The following is a 20149-nucleotide window of genomic DNA, read 5'->3' on the forward strand; positions in this document are numbered from 1 at the left end:
GATTGTGGTAATGCCTTAAAAAAATTGAATTTTATTCTAAATGCAGTGAGAAGTCAATAAAGAATAGTAAATGGAGGTGTGGCATCCACTTTATATTTTAAAACATCTAAGAGTACAATGGATTATTTTTTCCTAAAGAAGCAATTTGAAATCTAGGCAGAAATGGATCCATAAAGATGTTCTTTGCAGTGTTATTTATATTGGAGGAAAATTGGAAACAATCAGAATCCAACACTGTCAGTGTGGTTAAGATAATGATGCTACACTGATACCATGAAACTTTATTGCAGCCATTAACAGCAATGTTTACAGAGTTCATGGAATGAGACACCAGATAAATGTCGAAAAATCAGGATAAAGTTCTATACATAGAGTAGGATTTTCATATCACTATATACAATATGCATAGAAGACTAAAAGAAGATATGCCAAAGTCTCAACAGTAGTTATCTCTGGGTGGCGGAATGAGCAACTGTCCTTGTCTACCTTCACTGTCTACCTCCAGATGCTCTGTTATAGGCATGTATCACTGTAATAATCAGAAAAGCAAATCCAACAAAAAATACAGCATCCTCAGGTCCAACTCTCCCTGGGTCTTCCTTCATCATTACTGCTCTGCAGCAAGGACCAGCAGTCTTAGAGCCCCTTAAGTATATGAATAACCTTTACTACAGTGACGATTTCAATAACATATGCTGCTAAACTTCTCTGAGGCTTAGTATTTTTTCACGGTCGGGGTATTGAGTTTATCATTGGTAACACATCGTAAGATCAAAAGGCCTCCATTATTTCTTAGGTGAAAATTTGCACCTGTACCAAGTTAGCTTTTAAAAAGTGACTTGCCATGAACTAATTGGAAGCATAAATTTACCGTTATTTCCCTGATACCAATAAAAATTTGCAGTGAAAGCTAAATTGCTGCCACAGGAGGGAAAATGAAATGGATTTCTTTGCAGAGTTTAAATTTGTCAAAATTATGATGTGTTATATTTGGCAAATCACTCGACATTGAGAACGAAATAGCACTCCACGTCTGGTATGAAGGGTTCCACTAAAATCAGCATCAGACTACTCAGTCTTGTCTTTTTGGGTTCTTAAAGTTGTCATGTGATTTTTTTGGTCAATTACTAAGAATTATGTTTTTTAAATCGCTCTTTGAGAATACAATTCATGTATATTTTTTATACATGCAGGAATGTGTTAATGATTATTAAACTGAATGATCTTTGCCTGTTTTTTTCCCTGCTATAGATTGTATTACTTCTTCATATGTGCCCTTGAAGCCTTTTGAAAAGAATTGCCAAAATATTACTGTGGAGGTTGAAGAGTTTGTTCCAGAAATGACAAAATATTGTTATCCATTTACTATTTACAAAAACCATCTGTATGTATATCCCTTGCAATTAAAATACGATAGCCAGAAAACATTTGCCAAGGTAACCACGTAAACTATACATTTTTGGAGTATAAAATGTTATTTATAATCTGCTAATTGTGTGACTCATTTTGACTGATTAATCATTTTAGGCAAGGAACATTGCAGTCTGTGTGGAATTCCGGGATTCAGATGAAAGTGACGCTAGTGCCCTAAAGGTTTGTTTGTGATATTGATAGGCATATGTTTTTAGTAGAGATGGAGATTTTGGTACTCAGCAGTCTTATGCTCTAGGTTTAATTTGTATCAACATCAAAAAGAAAATGTTCTAAAGTGACAAATGTAATACTTTCTTTTCTACTCTTACATATTAACTATAAGGCTTAGTTTAAATATTAATGCAGTAGTAGCATATATAGCTTTAAAAATGCCAGGTTTTGGCTTTTGCTCCTTTTTGATTTTGCAATTGCTTCAATGCCCAATTGCAAGGTCGTTTTCTTATGACCTGATAGTTTATAATGGTACCATCAAGGGACTATAAACTCCTTTCTCCTTGAAACCTGAACAGGCTTTGAGCTGACAGAAGCACAGCATGACTGCTTTGATCTGAGATATGACTTCTACTCCGTGACCGGCCAAATGGTGCCTCCAGTCTTGGATTGTGGTCTATGAAAAGCAGAATCTCAGTCTTATCTGATACAGCAATCCTTAAATACCTGTCACACCACAGTGCCTTTATATTTTTACTCTTTATAACTGTAACCCATCAATCAGGGACCTGAAAGAGAAGTCAGAACATCTAGCCAGCAAGAAGTGTTTATTTGGCTCCCCATTTCTCTTGCATCAGCCTAAATCAGACAGATGGATGCTGGGTCTTACACTCAAACCACCTAGGGAAACAGGCTGGAATGCCCCTGACTAAGTAATTGAATAATAGCCCCTACCTTTGAAAAGAGATTTTTTTTTTTTTTATGTATACAGAGAAACTTAAATTAAGGATTTGCTGGCTCAAATTCTGTATGTTTTCTCTGGTTCTCTGTTCAGTGGAGATGAGAACAACTGCTCTATTTCCTCCATGCAATATCCTTTTGTAGACCCAATGACTCTTAGGTTACTTCTCAGCAGTTCTTGCAAATTGCCTTCATAACCATATTTAAGAAGAGTTGGATATTCACTTATATGGAGTTTCAATTTCATTTCTTAGCTGGCCTGGATTGCTCACTCTAAAGTAACAGAGTGAGGCAATTAGTACGTTGGCATGCTGACTCCATATTCATCCTTGAGCCTATTAGGCCTATAGAAGTGAAAAAATCCCACTAGAAATGAAATTGGATCTTTCTTTGGAACCATAGAAAGCCTTACATTTATTTTATTGGTATAACAGAAAGCCAGTGATATTTTAAAATGTGGCTCATAAAGTGCCACATTTAAAAATGTGAGAGAACAGCAAGCTTGTCTGTAGCTTAATACACATTCAATTTTTTAATTCCTTTAGGCCAGGAATGTGTCTGCTGGAGCTTTTTAAACACGCTTCACCTTGCCCACTGCACAAAGAGCGTTTAACAAATGTTGCCGACTGGTTGAGGGGGAGCCTCTCATATTAAGAAATGCAAGTAGCATAAGAGAAGTAAGCTTTACAGGCCTGGTTTGAGACAAGTATTTCCCTTCCAAATGAGTAGGCCTGTTCAGCTCCTTACTGTCAACTAGTTTGAGATCGTGTTTCTTTGATGGCTGGAAATTCAGAAGCATCCATACAGCCAAGTTACATGGTGTCTGATTTGGTGTCTGGAGTGACTGTGTAAATGATTGGGAATTTACAGGCTCACGGTGACTGCCAGGTGGGCTTGGCCATGGCCCTATACTCACAGATGCCTCTAACTATATGTGGTTCCATGGCATCACATTTACAGACCTGCATTTAGAGCGGTGACTCTGTTTCTTTCTTTTGCAGTGTATTTATGGAAAACCTGCAGGGTCTGTTTTTACCACAAATGCTTATGCTGTTGTCTCGCATCACAACCAAAATCCAGAGTTCTATGATGAGGTAAAAATATATTATCCTGACATTTCTAAAACACAGTGGTTGGAATTCTTTTTCTCTTCGAATCATTTTCATCATTTTACCAGCACTTTCAATCCCTGAGTGTTTTGTTCCATGAAAACAGAAAATATTACAACAAAACAGAGTGCTACTGGCCTGCTTGGTGCCTTTTGATGGTAGTAGAAGATTTACCCCCCAATTTAAGGGGCTCTTCGACTTGAGATAACAATGCAGGAAACAAACATGAGAGTAGAGCTAGGGTTCTAGCCCTCCTAGCTTTGACAGTGCTGGCTCTGTAACATCAAGTCACTTCCCCCTCCAGAGTCTCCATTTCCTCAGCTTTAAAATGAGAAATTCAGAAGAGATTTTCAGAATTCCTTTCTAGCTCTTTCCCCTTATGGTTGTACACAGTAGGGTGCAGCCTCTCTGTAACTGAAATACTAGGAAAGACAGTGATACAGCTGGGCCACCAGAATCCCACTGGCTGGCCTGCATGCTTGGGTGCAAAGCACATAAAGGGGTATGGTTGGGTCTCTGAGCCTCTGTGGTTCCTCCTGACTCAGCCTCTCAAATTGTGTCTCTGCCTTTGAAACCCTGTCTCTGCCCCTCTTTCCTTCTTCCTACTTCTCCACCTCTACATCTCTGTGTGCTTCCCAGCATGTCTCTTAGCATCTCTGTCACAGCCACTTCTGGTCTGTATGTATCCAGCATATCCAAATCTGTAGTCTCCTTTTGATTCCTATATGTCTCTATGGAACCTGGATGGGCATCCCAGCCCAGACGTTCTGCTGTCCCTGCTTCTCAGTCCACATGTCTCCATTCTTGGCTTGGTCTGAAACCATCCCCCCCGCTGTGGTGATTTTGCCATGTCCACCTGCTGTTGTATGGAAGCCTTATATCCCAGCCTTAGGCCTTGCTCATTTCCTTCTCAATCCAATGTCCCTAGTTTCATGGGGGATGGGGAGGGGAATAGTATTTTTGCCACCCAGGGAGGGAGTATGCCCATATTTATGTGCAGCAGAGCATTACATACCCAGATGGTCTGGATGCTGTGAATAGGCATGTTCTGTAGTGAAATAGACCTAAAACGGACATTAGTTATAACATCAAAACCATGCTTTGTATGAATGATAATTGGACCAGATGTCCATCACCAAGTTGTTTAATATGTGTATCTCTGTAACCAACATCAGTCACTGCAAAAAACTTGATCATGTAGTAAGTAACCCACATTATTTTTAGGATACCTAAAATGAACATGCTTTTCTTTTTTTTTTTATAGCTCTGATTTTTTAATATTCCCCTTTTTTCCTCCCTAATCATTCTTTTCTTTTTTATTATTATTATTATACTTTAAGTTTTAGGATACATGTGCACAACATGCAGGTTTGTTACATATGTATACATGTGCCATGTTGGTGTGCTGCACCCATTAACTCGTCATTTAGCATTAGGTATATCTCCTAATGCTGTCCCTCCCCCCTCCCCCCACCCCACAACAGGCCCCAGTGTGTGATGTTCCCCTTCCTGTGTCCATGTGTTCTCATTGTTCAATTGCCACCTATGAGTGAGAACATGCGGTGTTTGGTTTTTTGTCCTTGCGATAGTTTGCTGAGAATGATGGTTTCCAGCTTCATCCATGTCCCTGCAAAGGACATGAGCTCATCATTTTTTATGGCTGCATAGTATTCCATGGTGTATATGTGCCACATTTTCTTAATCCAGTCTATCATTGTTGGACATTTGGGTTGGTTCCAAGTCTTTGCTATTGTGAATAGTGCTGCAATAAACATACATGTGCATGTGTCTTTATAGCAGCATGTTTTATAGTCCTTTGGGTATATACCCAGTAATGGGATGGCTGGGTCAAATGGTATTTCTAGTTCTAGATCCCTGAGGAATCGCCACACTGACTTCCACAATGGTTGAACTAGTTTACAGTCCCACCAACAGTGTAAAAGTGTTCCTATTTCTCCACATCCTCTCCAGCACCTGTTGTTTCCTGACTTTTTAATGATTGCCATTCTAACTGGTGTGAGATGGTATCTCATTGTGGTTTTGATTTGCATTTCTCTGATGGCCAGTGATGATGAGCATTTTTTCATGTGTTTTTGGGCTGCATAAATGTCTTCTTTTGAGAAGTGTCAATGAACATGCTTTCAATCATTCACTGTATATTGACTGAGAGAGACAGAGAGAATATTTGCACGTGTACCTTTGTGGGTACATGCATGTGCATCACATCATTTAAATCTCTAATTTGTCTCTTACATACTTCCAGGAGGCATTACAAACATTCGGTTGGGATCTGATTAGAAAATTACTTGTGATACTTTATTACAACCATTAATTTTTAACTAAGTTTGTATGTCATGGCTGATAATTTTCATCTTTAAGAGCAAAGTTGTGTTTTTCTTCTAGAGAAATTTCTATAAACTATAATTTGTGGATACCATAAGACCATAGTTACTTTTTGCATATTTATTTGTAATGGCTTAATTTTTTCATGCAAAAGAGAGCAACAACTTAGAAAAAAATTTGTTTTTCAGATTCAGTGTACATTTTAAATGGGTTGCATTCATTGATGCAGATTGAGTTGCATAGTATCCCTGGGCTGTGATGATGTAGTTTTGACTTAGTGTTTTAGAAAATTCTGCTGCAAAATTGAATCCAGGAGAATCCATTGTACTCTCCAGCAAAAGTAATAAATCAACTCTCACAACTCAGAATATTGCTGTCAAATTGAAACTGACCAGAAAAGCATTTGGAATATATTTAAATGATACCTACTATTTGGCCACTTGGCCAGTCCTTTAGGAAGTATTTTTGGAGCAGTATGATGAAACTGAACTAATATGTCTGACAGTTTCAGCTTGAGAAAACGAAGTTCCATGTGTAATTTTGCTTTCATTTCAGATTAAAATTGAGCTTCCCATTCACCTACATCAAAAACATCATTTGCTTTTCACTTTTTATCATGTAAGTTGTGAAATTAACACAAAGGGAACAACCAAAAAGCAAGACACAGTTGAAACTCCAGGTACGTGTTCTCTTTAAATGTCTCTCTCTACAGTTATTTGAAATGGAACTGTCCAGGGTATAACCTCTTTTCACCAAGCTATAGACCACTTCTCCCCTTGACCAAAAACCACTGTATTAGTTCATTTTCATGCTGCTGATAAAGACGTACCAGAGACTGGGAAGAAAAAGAAGTTTAATTGAACCTTACACTTCCACATGGCTGAGGAGGCCTCAGAATCATAGCAAGAGGTGAAAGGCACTTCTTGGCAGCGGCAAGAGAAAAATGAGGAAGAAGCAAAAGCAGAAACCCCTGATAAACCCACCAGATATCGTGAGACTTATTCATTATCACAAGAATAGCACAGGAAAGAGCGGCCCCCATGATTCAATTACCTCCCCCTGGGTCCCTCCTACAACACCTGGGAATTCTGGGAGATACAATTCACATTGAGATTTGGGTTGGGACACAGCCAAACCATATCAAGCACATTTCTGATTTTAAAAGTTCATTGGTAAAATGCATATTATGTGTTCATTTTAGTATTTCTACCAAATATCATTGTCCATATGCTTGCCAATGTGCTTAGACTACTATAAGCAACATAAAGTAATATTGCTATTCTCAAAAAGAAACACATATTGCGATACAGTATTTTTGTTATTTCTTTTATGTAGAATTGCCCAGCAACCAGAATTTTCCAGTTCTGCTCACTGAGGAAGAGGGAAGTGAGCCCAGAGCCAGGGACATCTGTGAGCCAGAGGGAGGTTGGGGGCTGACTAGTTCTAATGAGAAGATAACTGATTTAACAAACTTGAATAAGCTTCAGCAGTGAAGCTCTCGTCATGGGCCCATTCAGCAAGGCTTTACGTAAACCAATGGGTAGCACCCTTAGCAGAAATAGAAGGCCTTGTGAACACAGCTTGTATCACAAGCACTTTATGAACATCAGCATGTCCTAAGATTCAGATCCCAGCTAGTCTGTATTATTCACTCATTCATTCATTCAGCAAATATTTCTGCATACAGGTTGAGCATCCCAAATCCCCAAGTCCAAAATGCTCCAAAATTGGAAACTTTTTGAGCACTGACAAGATCTTCAAAGGAATGCTTATTGGAACATTTCATATTTTGGATTTTTGGATTTGAGATATCAACTGGTATTATGCAAATATTCTGAAAAAATCTGAAAAAATCAGAAATTTGAAACACTTCTGTTCCTAAAAATTTCAGATAAGGGATACTCAAACTGTATTATGTACAAGATATTGTAGTAGGCACTTTGGAGAATACAGTGGAGAATCAAACACAGATCTCATCTTCAGTGAGGATATGATCTAGTAAGAGAAATGAGTCCTGCGTAAACAATTATAATACAAGATAGAAAGTGGTGTTTAAGAAAGTAGTGCTACGTGAACTCAGAAGAGCGAGTTATTCAGCTGGTGGAGAGACGAGTGGCTGAGAATCAGAGAAGGCTTCTAGGAGATGGTGTTTGAGTGAGGCCTTAAAGGGTTGGGTGGGGTTTGATAATGCAACAATGGCAGGAATGTAGGGGATTATGGGGTGAAGGAACAGCTTGTACAGAGGCAGAGTATCAAGAGGCATGGACAGGAAACCACAAGTAGTTCACTAAGCCTGGAGCACAGGGTGCTAGGAGGGGGATCATAGGATGTCAGGTTGAACAGGAGGCGTCAGATTTTGGAAAGCCTTGAATACCAGGCTATAGATTTTATTTTATTCTATCACCACAGTAGAACTATTGAAGGGTTTTAAACATTAGAGCAGTTTTTCAGGAAAACCAACCAGGCAGCAGTATAATGGGCAAGGCAAGTAGAAGCAGGAAGAGGAAGAAAGGAACACCAGTTAGAGGGTTATTTCAAAAGTCCAGGAAAGGAAGAGGCCACACTATGGCAGTAGCAGCGGGGGCAGAGAGAAAGGGAAGTGCAGAAGAAGAACATATTGGACCTGGAAAGTGATTGGCTATTAGAGAGATGATTTAGTTAGCAATGAAGTTTCAAAACTGGGTGATTGGAAAGAAGGTATTGCCAATAGCAAAACTGTGGGTAGGGATGGCAGGTTTGGGACATCAGTTGAGTTTTAGGTGCTAGTGAGACATTGGAGTGATACCCAGCAGGCAGCAGGACTGAATATGAGGGAGTTCCCTTTGCGGGTAGTATGGATATGTTCTTTATCCCCATAGAAATTGCAGTTAGTTCAGGGTAGGGGCTTTGAGGATTGAGAAGAAAACTGGCAGAACGATGAGAACCCATGACCATGTGTACATCCTGAAAGCTAAATTACTGATTCATTATCCAAATCCTAGACAGAAGTGGACAAGATGCTCAGTGGAGCATGAAACAGTTATTCCGTGTGCCACTCATCACTTTGAACTGTGCATTCTTTAAGTGGCTTCCCACCTTTGAGCCAGATGGTGTGCTTGACATTGTACCTTTATAGCTTCCAAGTGCTCTCTATGAGTTTTGAATAGGGGAAACGCTTGGTCGTGCTCTGATTCATTTACAGTACAAAAATGTTGCCTAAGCAATCCCACAGAGACAGAAAGTAGACTATCGGTTGCCAGGGGCTGGGAGGAGAGGGAAATAGGGAGTGACTTCTAAGGGCTATGGGATTTATTTTGGGGGTGATGAAAAGTTCTGGAATTAAGTGGTGGTCTTGGAGATACAACTTTGCAAATATACTAAAGACCACTATATGTACACTTTAAATAGATGAATTGTATGGTATATCTGAATGAGGTCTCAATAAAAATTTCTATTTAAAAATGTTGCTTAAGAACAAGAAATAGATTTTCCTTTCATTTTCCTATTTTCTGGGCTGGAAATCTTTTCTCATTTGTCAATTTTTTAGTTTAACTACTTTGACAGAGTCATTTCTAATGGTTCTGCTCATGTTACTTTCCTCTGCTTTTTATAAAAGAAAAGGTCTGGGTAAAGCATTTCTGTAGTTGAACTAGTAAAGATGCCCGTCAGGCACATTTCGGAGTCTGAGAAAGCCATTTAGTCTACTTAGAGAAGCAATGTTTTAGTCTCCTTTTAAGAATTAAAGCATTTGCCAAATTAAACACATAAATGAAAACATTCTAACCAGATTTGTGTTGACTTCTGTGTTCACAGTATCACACACACACTCACACACACAGTCACAAATAATTTTAAAGAATCAGAAAGCAGTAGCTTTAAAAAATGTTCTCCAGCCAATACCCTCTCTCATATGCCAAAACTCAGTCCAGAGCAAGCTTTTTTACAGCTGAGTTATAAACACTTGAATCCCAGAGTAATTTCTATAATGGAAATACTGACACCACTCAACTTGAGTAACACAGATGGCTCTGGCTTTTTTAGCTAGAACATGATGAGTTTTCTAATTGAAAGCCAAAAGGCTCTTTTGGGGAGAACTGTTAAGAAATGTAGAGATTGGGGAAAATCTCTTGATGGATTCAAGTCATAAACACTATTTCCTGCCTGCATTCTCCTACCTACACCTACACCTCTTCCTTCTGTAATCAGGACAAGTCTGCCTAACTAAATGATTTATGCCTACTGCCTTGTATAAATATGGAGTGTAGCCGTGACTTTGTGACCTTAATTTTCCATAGTTCCTTACCCTAGGGTTGCCATAAGAAATTTTGGAACATGTGATTGTTATCTGAAATAGTCTCAGCCGTGAGACTCTGCACTCTTAGTGTAAGAATGGATGAGAACTATCTGAGCCTTTTGAAAATAAATCTACCAAAAATATTTCCCAAAGCATAAAGATAATGGAATCGATGCGCTTTTAAAGGTTTAAAATGTTTTCATATAATCTCACTCTAGGTTTCTCAATAATTCTTGTAGATGGAAAGGCCATGTTGCTGTTCCCATTTTTATGGTCAAAGAAATAGAGTACATAACTTGTTAGTGGCCAGGCTGGGATTCAGAGTCGATCCAAACCCATTGTTCCTTCCCCAGTACTCAGTTGCCCAGCACCTGAACTCCCACATACAGATCCCTGGAGACATCACCACCCTGCCCTGCCCCCTAGCAGTCAGCCATTTGTGTAGCTGATTGCATTTGATATTTCATTTCTCACGGTTTGTTATTATCTTGGCAGTTGGGTTTGCATGGGTACCTTTGCTGAAAGATGGTAGAATCATCACATTTGAGCAGCAGCTGCCAGTTTCCGCCAATCTTCCCCCAGGCTACTTGAATCTGAATGATGCAGAATCAAGAAGGGTAGGAAAATACTGCATTTGTTGAAGTAATCATGATTAAATGTGCAAAAAATAGAATTCTGTTGGTCTCGATTGTTTAGTACAATGTTACTCAAAGTAGGGTCTGAGGGCCGGTGCGGGTCCACAACAAAGATAAACATGGAATGTGCATGTTTAGAATTTATAGCAGTTTGACAAAGTAATTTTATGTCTGTTGATTTTAATAATTTTTTTAGTGGGGCTCAGATTTTGTGCATAATTTTAAAAAATTATTTAAGTAATTCATTTTATCATAATTTATAAAAATAGTCTGCAAAGGATTGGAAATGTAAAATGATTTATGATACATTTATTCTAAAGGCAGGGTATTTTCTCCAATAATCTCTTGGTATGAAATTAATACATTCATTTCTGCAAAAAATGTTTAAATGCATAAAGGTATTATATGTTATTCATCTATCCATTATTATGTTATAGAATCTCAATTTTCTGTTCACAGCAATGTAACGTGGATATTAAATGGGTAGATGGTGCAAAGCCTTTGTTGAAAATTAAAAGCCACTTAGAATCTACCATTTACACTCAAGTAAGTTGCATCATTTGAATTTTGTCAATTTTTATACTTGAGTTTGTTTGATTAAAATAGACCACATTTGATTCCTACAGCCTTAGAGAATATGTGACCTGCAAGATTTTCTCATTAGTAATAACATCTGGCCAGGTGCAGTGGCTCATGGCCGTAATCTCAGTACTTTGGGAGGCTAAGGCAGGAGGATTGCTTGAGCTCAGGAGTTCAAAGCTACAGTGAACTATGATTGCGCCACTGCACTCTTGCCTGGAAGACAGAGTAAGACCCTGTCTCTTAAAAAAAAAAAAACAGTCATTCTATCTCAAATATTATAATTCCTCTCAAATTACATGATCTTTTAATTCTCATTAACTGATTTGAGCCTCACAGAACTCTGAAAGGAATGTGGAAGCCATCATCTCCATTTTATAGGTGAGGAAACTGAGGCTCAGGCAGGTTAGGTGACTTACCCAAGGTCACAGAGTAGTAATCAGGGGAATCAGGTCAAAACACACATTTCATTATTCTGGTTCCTGATGTAGTCCATGCTGTCTACAGAATCAGTGTATATGGATTCCACATAGGACAGTTGGACTCCCTTGCCAGTGAAGTGCCATGGTAAATTTGGGTACTGAATGCCTGAGACTATTGTTCTGCTAACTTCCTGCTGCTATCTTTTCTTTATCAGTTCACATCTTTATTATTTATTTATCTGTATCTTTTTCAGTTCATACCTTTATTCCTGCTTATTTCATTAAAATGGAGAAGCAGCCCAACTTCATAGAACACACTAGTCAAAGTCGGAATCAAATGAATCTTTAGCTAGTTGGGCATAAATGGTGGCCTACCCCATGTGCTTATGTACATGCCAGATTTACCTGGTTTTGCTGCTTTGTATAGTGGTCAAGAGCTGCTGAGCCTGGGCATTAGAATACCGGATAAATAGGTCTGCAAGATACAGGAGGAGGGAGAGGTAGAGAGCTTGCATTTGAGGATAATGAATCAAATTTCATATGGCTGTTTCCATCTGTGTTCCAGGATCTGCATGTGCACAAATTCTTCCATCATTGCCAGCTAATTCAGTCAGGCTCGAAAGAAGTTCCAGGGGAGCTCATTAAATATTTAAAGGTAAATGAACAGCAGCTTTCTGCAAAAGGTTTGTTTTTCATGTCTTTCTGTTGCCACATTTTGGTGTGGAAAAAAAAAGCAAACAGACAGTTTAAAATATTTTTGGCTGTATTTCCTCAAGAGAATACTTTCTATGATGTATTTTTCCATCATGTGGCTATTTAGAAGCAGACAGCAGAGTGGCGACATTAGGAAGAAAATGTAATAGCCACAATGCAGCATCATATTTTTGAAACTCTCATGAAAATGTTTATTTCAGGTCCATAAATTGATTTTTCAGGGCCTTTCTCTTCCTGCTGACTGCCCAATAAAGGTGGAGGATGCTGTGGGGGAAAGGGCCAGGAGGAATGGAATCACTTTGACTTGGAATGAAATGTGAAATTGTTCTTGTGTCCATGGGTGATAGACTAACAAAGGGGCTAGCTAATGAAAGACACATATTTTATGCATGTTGGCATATTGTATCTTACCACATGTATCTCTATACATGTGGACCTAACACTTGGTTTTTTCCCTGTGTGCTAGGACTACAGTGCATATCATAATTTGCCTGACAGTGGCTCTCTTCTTTTAATTGTTCCTTTAGTAAGATAGCTATAGCAAGTCTGAGGAAGTATTATTTTAAATGAAACATCTTTAGGATTTACCTTTGGACATATGCTATTACTTAATGATATACTCAGGAAACAAAAATGTTCATTTCTTTCAGAGAGGTAGTATGAGATGAGATCAAATATATGGGTTCTGGAATCATAAACTGAGCTTGTATCCCACATGTCACTTACTAGCTCTGTAACTGACTATGACCAAGTTACTTCTCTGAGCCTTTGTTTCTTCATCTGTCATGTGAGGATAACAATAGTGCCCATCTTGTAGGGTGGTTGTGAGACTTAAATGAGATGATGGAGCTGGGCATGGTGCCTCACGCCTATAATCCCAGCACTTTGGGAGGCCGAGGCAGGAGATTGCTTGAGCTCAGGAGTTCAAGACCGGCCTGACCATCATGGCGAAACCCCGTCTCTACTAAGAATACAAAAATCAGCCAGACGTGGTGGCATACGCCTGTAATCCCAGCTACTCAGGAGGCTGAGGCAGGAGAATCGCTTGAACCTGGGAGGCGGAGGTTGCAGTGAGCTGAGATTGTGCCAGCCTGGGTGACAGCGAGATTCTGGTTTGTTTTCTTTTTTTAAAAAAAAAAAAAAAAGAAAGAAAAAAGAAAAAGAGTAGGGCATCTGCCGGATAGTAATCGTTCATGCCACACTTATTTCTTTAGTGCTTCCTATGGGCCAGGCATCATTCTAAGCATTGGAAATTTAAGTGGAGAAAACAAATAATATCCCTATTGTCAAAGAGCTTACTTGTTGAGACAGACAATAAACACATAAGTTAATAAATATATACGTCATCTCATATGGTAATAACTGTTATAAAGAAAACCAGCACAATGAAGGGGAGCAGGGATTTACAAGGGGTCCCTGTTTTAAAGTGGCCAGAGAAAATCTCTCTAGTAAAGGCACATTTGAACAGAGACCTAAAGGAAATGAGAGTGCCAGCCATGTGGATTTCTCGGGGAGAGCTGGGAACAGCAAGTACGAAGGCCCCGAGGAGCTTGGCTTGGTGTGTTTGGGGAACAGCAAGAATCCCAGTGTGGCTGGGACACAGAGTGATAGGACATTACCTTGGGGAGGTTGCTGGGAGCTTGTCGAGTAAGGCTTCATAAGCCATGGCGAGGAGTTTGAATTTACTCCGAGTGAGATAGGAATATGGAGCTTTGGACAGAAGTGTGACATGATGTGACTTTGGTTTTTAAAGTGTCATTCTGCTTACCATATAGAAAACACACTGTTGGAAGAGTAGAAGGGAGACAGTCAATAAGTGGTGGCTATATGGCTATATGTTCTTAACTATCATTAAGACGTATAATAGGCCAGGTGCAATGGCTCATGCCTGTAATCCCAGCAGCTTGGGAGGCCCAGGCAGGCAGATTGCTTGAGCCCAGGAGTTCGAGACCAGCCTGATCAACATGGTGAAACCCATCTCTATAAAAAAATACAAAAATTAGCCGGGCATAGTGGCACACACCTGTAATCTCAGCAACTTAGGAGGCTGAGGTGGGAGGATCGTTTGAGCCTGGGAGGTTGAGTCTCCAGTAAACTGTGATCATGCCACTGTACTCCAGCCTGGGCCACAGAGCGAGACCCTGTCTCAAAAAAAAAAAAAGAAAAAAGTATGATAATCATCTAACTTTTAAATCCTTTCCTCAGGTAAATATCTAGGACTTCAATATGTATGAATGCTTTGTTAAGGTTTGTTCTTCACATGGGAAAGTTTTATAAAAGTTTTAATCAAGTGGAATGGAAAAGAACATCATTTTCATATATACGGGTATTCTTAAAATAGAAAAGTTCTCGTATTTGTTTTTTTGAAGATGTGGAATTTCTGGTATTTATGTGACCTACGCTCTCCCTCTAGTGGTAGTCAATGAAATACCATGTGATTTCAGAAATAGCCAAGCTCCTCTATATAACCTTAGTGCTGAACAGGATTCTTAAGACTTTTTTTTCTTTCTTTCTTTTTTTGAGACAGGGTCTCACTCTGTCGCCCAGGCTGGAGTGCAGTGGTGTAATCTCAGCTCACTGCAACCTCCGCCTCCTGGGTTAAAGTAATTCTCCTGCCTCAGCCTCCCGAGTAGCTGGGACTACAGGCGCCCGCCACCATGCCCAGCTAATTTTTTTTTTTTTTTTGTATTTTTTAGTAGAGATGGGGTTTTGACATGTTGGCCAGGCTGGTCTTGAACTCCTCACCTCAGGTGATCCGCCCACCTGGGCCTCCTAAAGTGCTGGCATTACAGGTGTGAGCCACCATGCCCGGCCAAGACCTTTTTTTTTTTTTTTTTTTTTTTTTTTAACAGATGAGGAAGCTGGGGCCCAAGTAGAGGTGACTTGCCTGTAGACATTCAACTGGTTAGTAGCAGAACTGGGGTGAGACTATGACAAGTCCCATGTTCTTTCTACCACACCTTGCTATCTCTTGTTCCTATAAATGACATTGTTTCAAGAATTCATTTACCATCCACTTGTTGAGCTCTTGTTATATATTTAGTATTTTCCTAGCTCTTTGAGGCTTACAGAGAAGAATAATTTAGGGTTATTGTCCATAGGGGAACTTACAGTCTAACTGAAGAGACAGGACATACATAAGTTAAATGACAGTCTGTCAATAATACAATTAATAGTTCAAAGCAATATATGATTAAATGTCCAGTATGTGATACAGGGCACAAGTGCTGAGGGTTCGGTGAACTGAGGAACTACTGTAGACTAGAGGGCTCCTGTCTTTTTTTTTTTTGGAGACAGAGTCTCACTCTGTTGCCCAGGCTGGAGTGCAATGGTATGAACTCAGCTCACTGCAACCTCTGCCTCCCAGGTTCAAGCTATTCTCCTGCCTCAGCCTCCCAAGTAGCTGGGATTACAGGCATGCACCACCATGCCTGGCTAATTTTTGTATTTTTAGTAGAGACAGGGTTTCACCATGTTGGCCAGGCTGGTCTCGAACTCCTGAGTTCAAGTAATCTGCCTACCTCAGCCTCCCAAAGTGCTGGGATTACAGGTGTGAGCTGCCGCGCCCGGCCTACTTTCTTATTTTATTCATTTATTCAGTAAGTCACCAAATATTTATTGACCATGTAGTATGGGCCAGACATTGTTCTGGATGCTATGAATCAAATGGGGGAACAGTTTAGACAGCATACCTTTTCTAGTTGTGGTAGAGAGATTATAAGTGAGTGCCATGAAGAAAAGAGCAGGTTAATGAGATCCAACATGACCAGGAGTGTATTCTACATAGAGTTGTCAGGGAAGGCCTATTGGGGGAAATAGCATTTCAAGCTGAAAGGATGAGAGGAAGACAACCTTAGGGGGTAAAGTCGTGTAAAAGGATAACAGAATATCACAGTAGGTGTAAACACCTTACATCAGCATGTTTGAAGGACAGAAAAATAAAAGACCGTGTAGCTATAGTACAGTGTGCATTGTGAGGGGAGGATGGCAAGTGACAGGTTTGGCGGGACAGGCCAGGTATGTCGTAGGCATGGAAGCTTATGATAGCTCTTTGTTCGTGGTAGTTTGTTTTGTTTTGTTTTGTTTTTTAACAACAGAAAGATGACAATGTCTAATTTGCATTTCAAAAAGAACACTCTGGCTGTCATGTTGAGAATAAATTACAGAGGACTGCTACTGGTAGCAGGGAATGCCCATCTCTCTTTTCTACCTGGCACTATTCTATTTATCATTTACCCTTTCTCATCTCTGAGGCCTTACCAGACATTCCCTACCCACTTGCACACTCAGTTGCTTCTTTGTGCATTTTGTATATTCCATGATCATGCTATTTACTGTTGATATTGCAATTATTTAGTTCCATGTGTTTATCCCCTGTATACTGTGAACTACTTGATGGTAGAAACCATGGCCTTTATTTGTTTGGGTTTACTTTTGTTTTTGGTGTGCTTGGCTATTGGAAGTTCATTTGTTTGCCCTTTGTCGAATGAGAAAATGAATGGTTTCACTGAAGTGGGGATTTGTACTTGCCTTGAAAGAGTAGCCAGGATTTGGCTAAAAATGATGAACAGACACAAAGGCAGGAAAGTATATGATATATTCAAGAACAGTGAAGAAACCAGAGATACCAGTTTGGCCTTGTAGAGAACAGTGATGATTGTTTAGGCTGAAAATGTCAGTTAGGTCTGAAATAACTTGGTCTTGATACTCTAGGCCAGGATTTCTCAATCTTCGCACTATTGACATTTTGAGGTAGAGTTATTCTTTGTCCGTGAGGGTCTGTGTGTGCGTCGTAGGATATTTAGCAGCATTGCTGGCCTCTGACCACTAGATGTCAGTGTCACTCCCTGGTTGTGACCACCAAAACTGTTTCCAGACATTGCCAAATCTGTCGGGAACAAAATGGCCCCTGGTTGAGAACCACTGCCATAGGCTATGGGGAGACATCGAAAAAATCTTGGCAGGAGGTGGCCTAATGTAACGAGTATTTGAGGAAGATTAATTTAGAAATGAGAGTTGGATGTATTGAGAGTAAAGAGAAATTGTACAGAGATCTGCTAAAAAGAAAATGATTTATACTATTTTGGTTATTGATTAGAGGGTCTTGAAGACAGATAGTGGCAAAAGTCAGGGAATCTGGGAAAGAGAATTTATGAGTTTTTTAAGTACAGAGACTTGATTTATCCACCTCTCTATTTCCCCTAGCACTACGCATTGAATTGATATAGAAAGATGCTCAGCGAGGTTTGTTTCCTCTTTTTTTTGGTTAGCTGGTTGAGTGAGTGAATGTGGAGAGAAGGGAAGAAAGAAGAAAGAAATTGAACAACTTTCACTGTTTGTATTATTTCTCTGTATATATGATCACGTTTCTTCTTTTTGATGTTTGTAACGCACTTATCATTGGAGTCACAGTGTTAGCACTTTGAAGGAAATGTATTGTGAGATTCTTAGACTGCAAAAGTGCTTCCGTTTTGTAGTGGTGATGGTGTAGAGCCAATTACATATAGAACCACTCTTTATTGCATTCCACTTAACTTGTCACCAGATTAACTGATGCCCACATTCCCCTGCAGAACATACAGAATGCCTGGGGGTTAGTAGATGCATCTCCAGTATCATCTCCAAACATGTCTGTTCCTCCCCACTGCCCCAGGCAATTGAGTGTTGGTTTACCAGGAGTCAGTTGTCAATTTTCTAAAAACTGTTTATCCAAATTATACTTATTAGCTTTAGTAAAGTGTTTAATATTAAATAACAAAATCTGAGTGCCAAATAGAGGTGTGGATTAAGTAATTAACAAAAAAGCCCCCTATCCAATGGAAAGCTCACTTTTAATTGAGCTTATACGCTAGTCAATGTATTTCTCATTACTTAATTTTTTTGCTGTTTCACATTTGCAAATTTTATCATATTTCTGTTTGTTTTCATAACTAATAATGACTTAATTTTAGTGTTTGCATGCCATGGAGATCCAAGTCATGATACAGTTTCTACCTGTAATTCTTATGCAACTCTTCCGAGTTCTCACAAATATGACCCATGAAGATGACGTTCCTATCAACTGCACCATGTGAGTTTTGGTGTTATAATACAAAGATGCTATTTATTTGAGATCTTTCTTATTTTTTAATGGAGGTATTCATTACTATAAACTTCCCTCTTAGAACTGCTGTTGCATTCCATAGGTTTTGGTATGTTGTGTTTTCATTGTCATTTGTCTCAAGATATTTTAAATTTTCCCTTTTCTTTTTTGACTCAGGAACATGTTTAATTTCCACCTATTTTGAATTTTCCACGGTTTCTCCTGTGATTGATTTCTAGTTTCATTCCATTGTGGTTGGAAACAACACTTGATATGATTTCAGTCTTCTTATAATTCTTAAGGCTTGTTGTGTGGCCTAACATATATGGTCTATCCTGGAGACTATTCTATGTGCTCATGAAAAGAATGGATATTCTGTTGCTGTTGGATAGAATGTTCTGTATATGTCTGTTAGGTCTATTTGGTCTAAGTGTAGTTCAAGTCCAATGTTTCCTTATTACTTTTCTGTCTGGTTGATCTGTCCATTGTTGAAAGTGGGGTATTGAAGTCCTCTATTTTTCTATTGCAATATATTTCTCCTTTCATGTTCGTTAATATTTGCTTTATGTATTTAAGAAGATAAATATATGAGTTCCAATTGAACTTTTTCCAATTATGTAAATGTTCTGCACTTGCGTTGTTCAATATAGCAGCCACCAGCCACATGTGGCTATTGAGACTTCAACTGGGGCTGGTTCAGCTGAGGAACAGATTTTTTTTTTTTTTTTTTTTTGAGACAGAGTTTCGCTCTTGTTGCCCCTGCTGGAGTGCAATGTCTCACTTCGCCTCCCGGGTTCAAGCGATTCTTCTGCCTCAGCTTCCCGAGTAGCTGGGATTACAGGCGCCCACCACCATGCCCGGTTAATTTTGTATTTTTAGTAGAGATGGGGTTTCACCATGTTGGTCGGGCTGGTCTCAAACTCCTGATCTCAGGCGATCCATCCGCCTCGGCCTCCCAAAGTGCTGGGATTACAGGCGTGAGCCACCGCGTCCTGCAGGAACTGAATTTTTAATTGTGTGTAATTTTAATTTTAATCAATTTAAATAGACACAGGTGACTAGGGATGCATATTTAACAGAATGTGGCCCCAAGCCATCAATTTTTACTTGAAAGAATAAGGAAGTATTATTTTTATGTGAAAACAAACAAGGATATATTGTAGAGTAGAATGCAAAATGCACCTGAATTTTGAAATCAAAACAGGGTACTTAAATTGTGGGCTGAGTGCTGGAAGTTTCTGGCTTTGGCTTTGCTGCCTCTGCTGTTGCCACAACCTCTTCCAGCAGGCCTCACACCACAGCCACACACCATTTGCGTGCATCGCTGCTGTTGGGGATAGTGTGGTTGAAAATGGAAGAAACTTTAGGCCAGTGGTTTCCAAAACATGGTTCCCATAGCAGTAGCATCAATATCGCCTGGGAACTTAGTAAAATTGTTAATCATTGAGCTTCACTCCAGACCTACAAAATCAGAAATTCCAGGAGAGGGGCTGAGCAATCTATTAAAAGGGCCCACCAGGTGCTTCTGATATATGCTAAACTTTGAGGACACTGCTAGTCTCTTACCCCCAATTATAGTTCATATCATTACACCTGCCCCGGCTCTCCCTTCCTTTTCCCCCTGTTGACATGCTTTTCATTGCGTCTTTATTCCTTTCCTTTCCTTT

The 20149-nt window shown here is 39.4% G+C and overlaps 1 protein-coding gene across 4 annotated transcripts in view; it reads left to right on the forward strand.

Annotated features, from left to right (window-relative positions):
- Nucleotides 1-20149, forward strand: part of DOCK11 (dedicator of cytokinesis 11) — a 191259-nt gene that overhangs the window by 91633 nt on the left and 79477 nt on the right. For all 4 annotated transcript variants that reach the window (XM_016943352.4, XM_016943353.4, XM_016943356.3 and 1 more), the window contains exons 17-24: nt 1252-1436; nt 1528-1593; nt 3327-3419; nt 6333-6456; nt 10546-10667; nt 11145-11231; nt 12252-12341; nt 18352-18470. In XM_016943352.4, coding sequence (XP_016798841.1) covers nt 1252-1436; nt 1528-1593; nt 3327-3419; nt 6333-6456; nt 10546-10667; nt 11145-11231; nt 12252-12341; nt 18352-18470 — 886 coding nt within the window. The remainder of the gene's footprint in view (nt 1-1251; nt 1437-1527; nt 1594-3326; nt 3420-6332; nt 6457-10545; nt 10668-11144; nt 11232-12251; nt 12342-18351; nt 18471-20149) is intronic.

Source organism: Pan troglodytes, chromosome X (genome assembly GCF_028858775.2).
Source record: "Pan troglodytes isolate AG18354 chromosome X, NHGRI_mPanTro3-v2.0_pri, whole genome shotgun sequence".
Taxonomy (NCBI): domain Eukaryota; kingdom Metazoa; phylum Chordata; class Mammalia; order Primates; family Hominidae; genus Pan; species Pan troglodytes.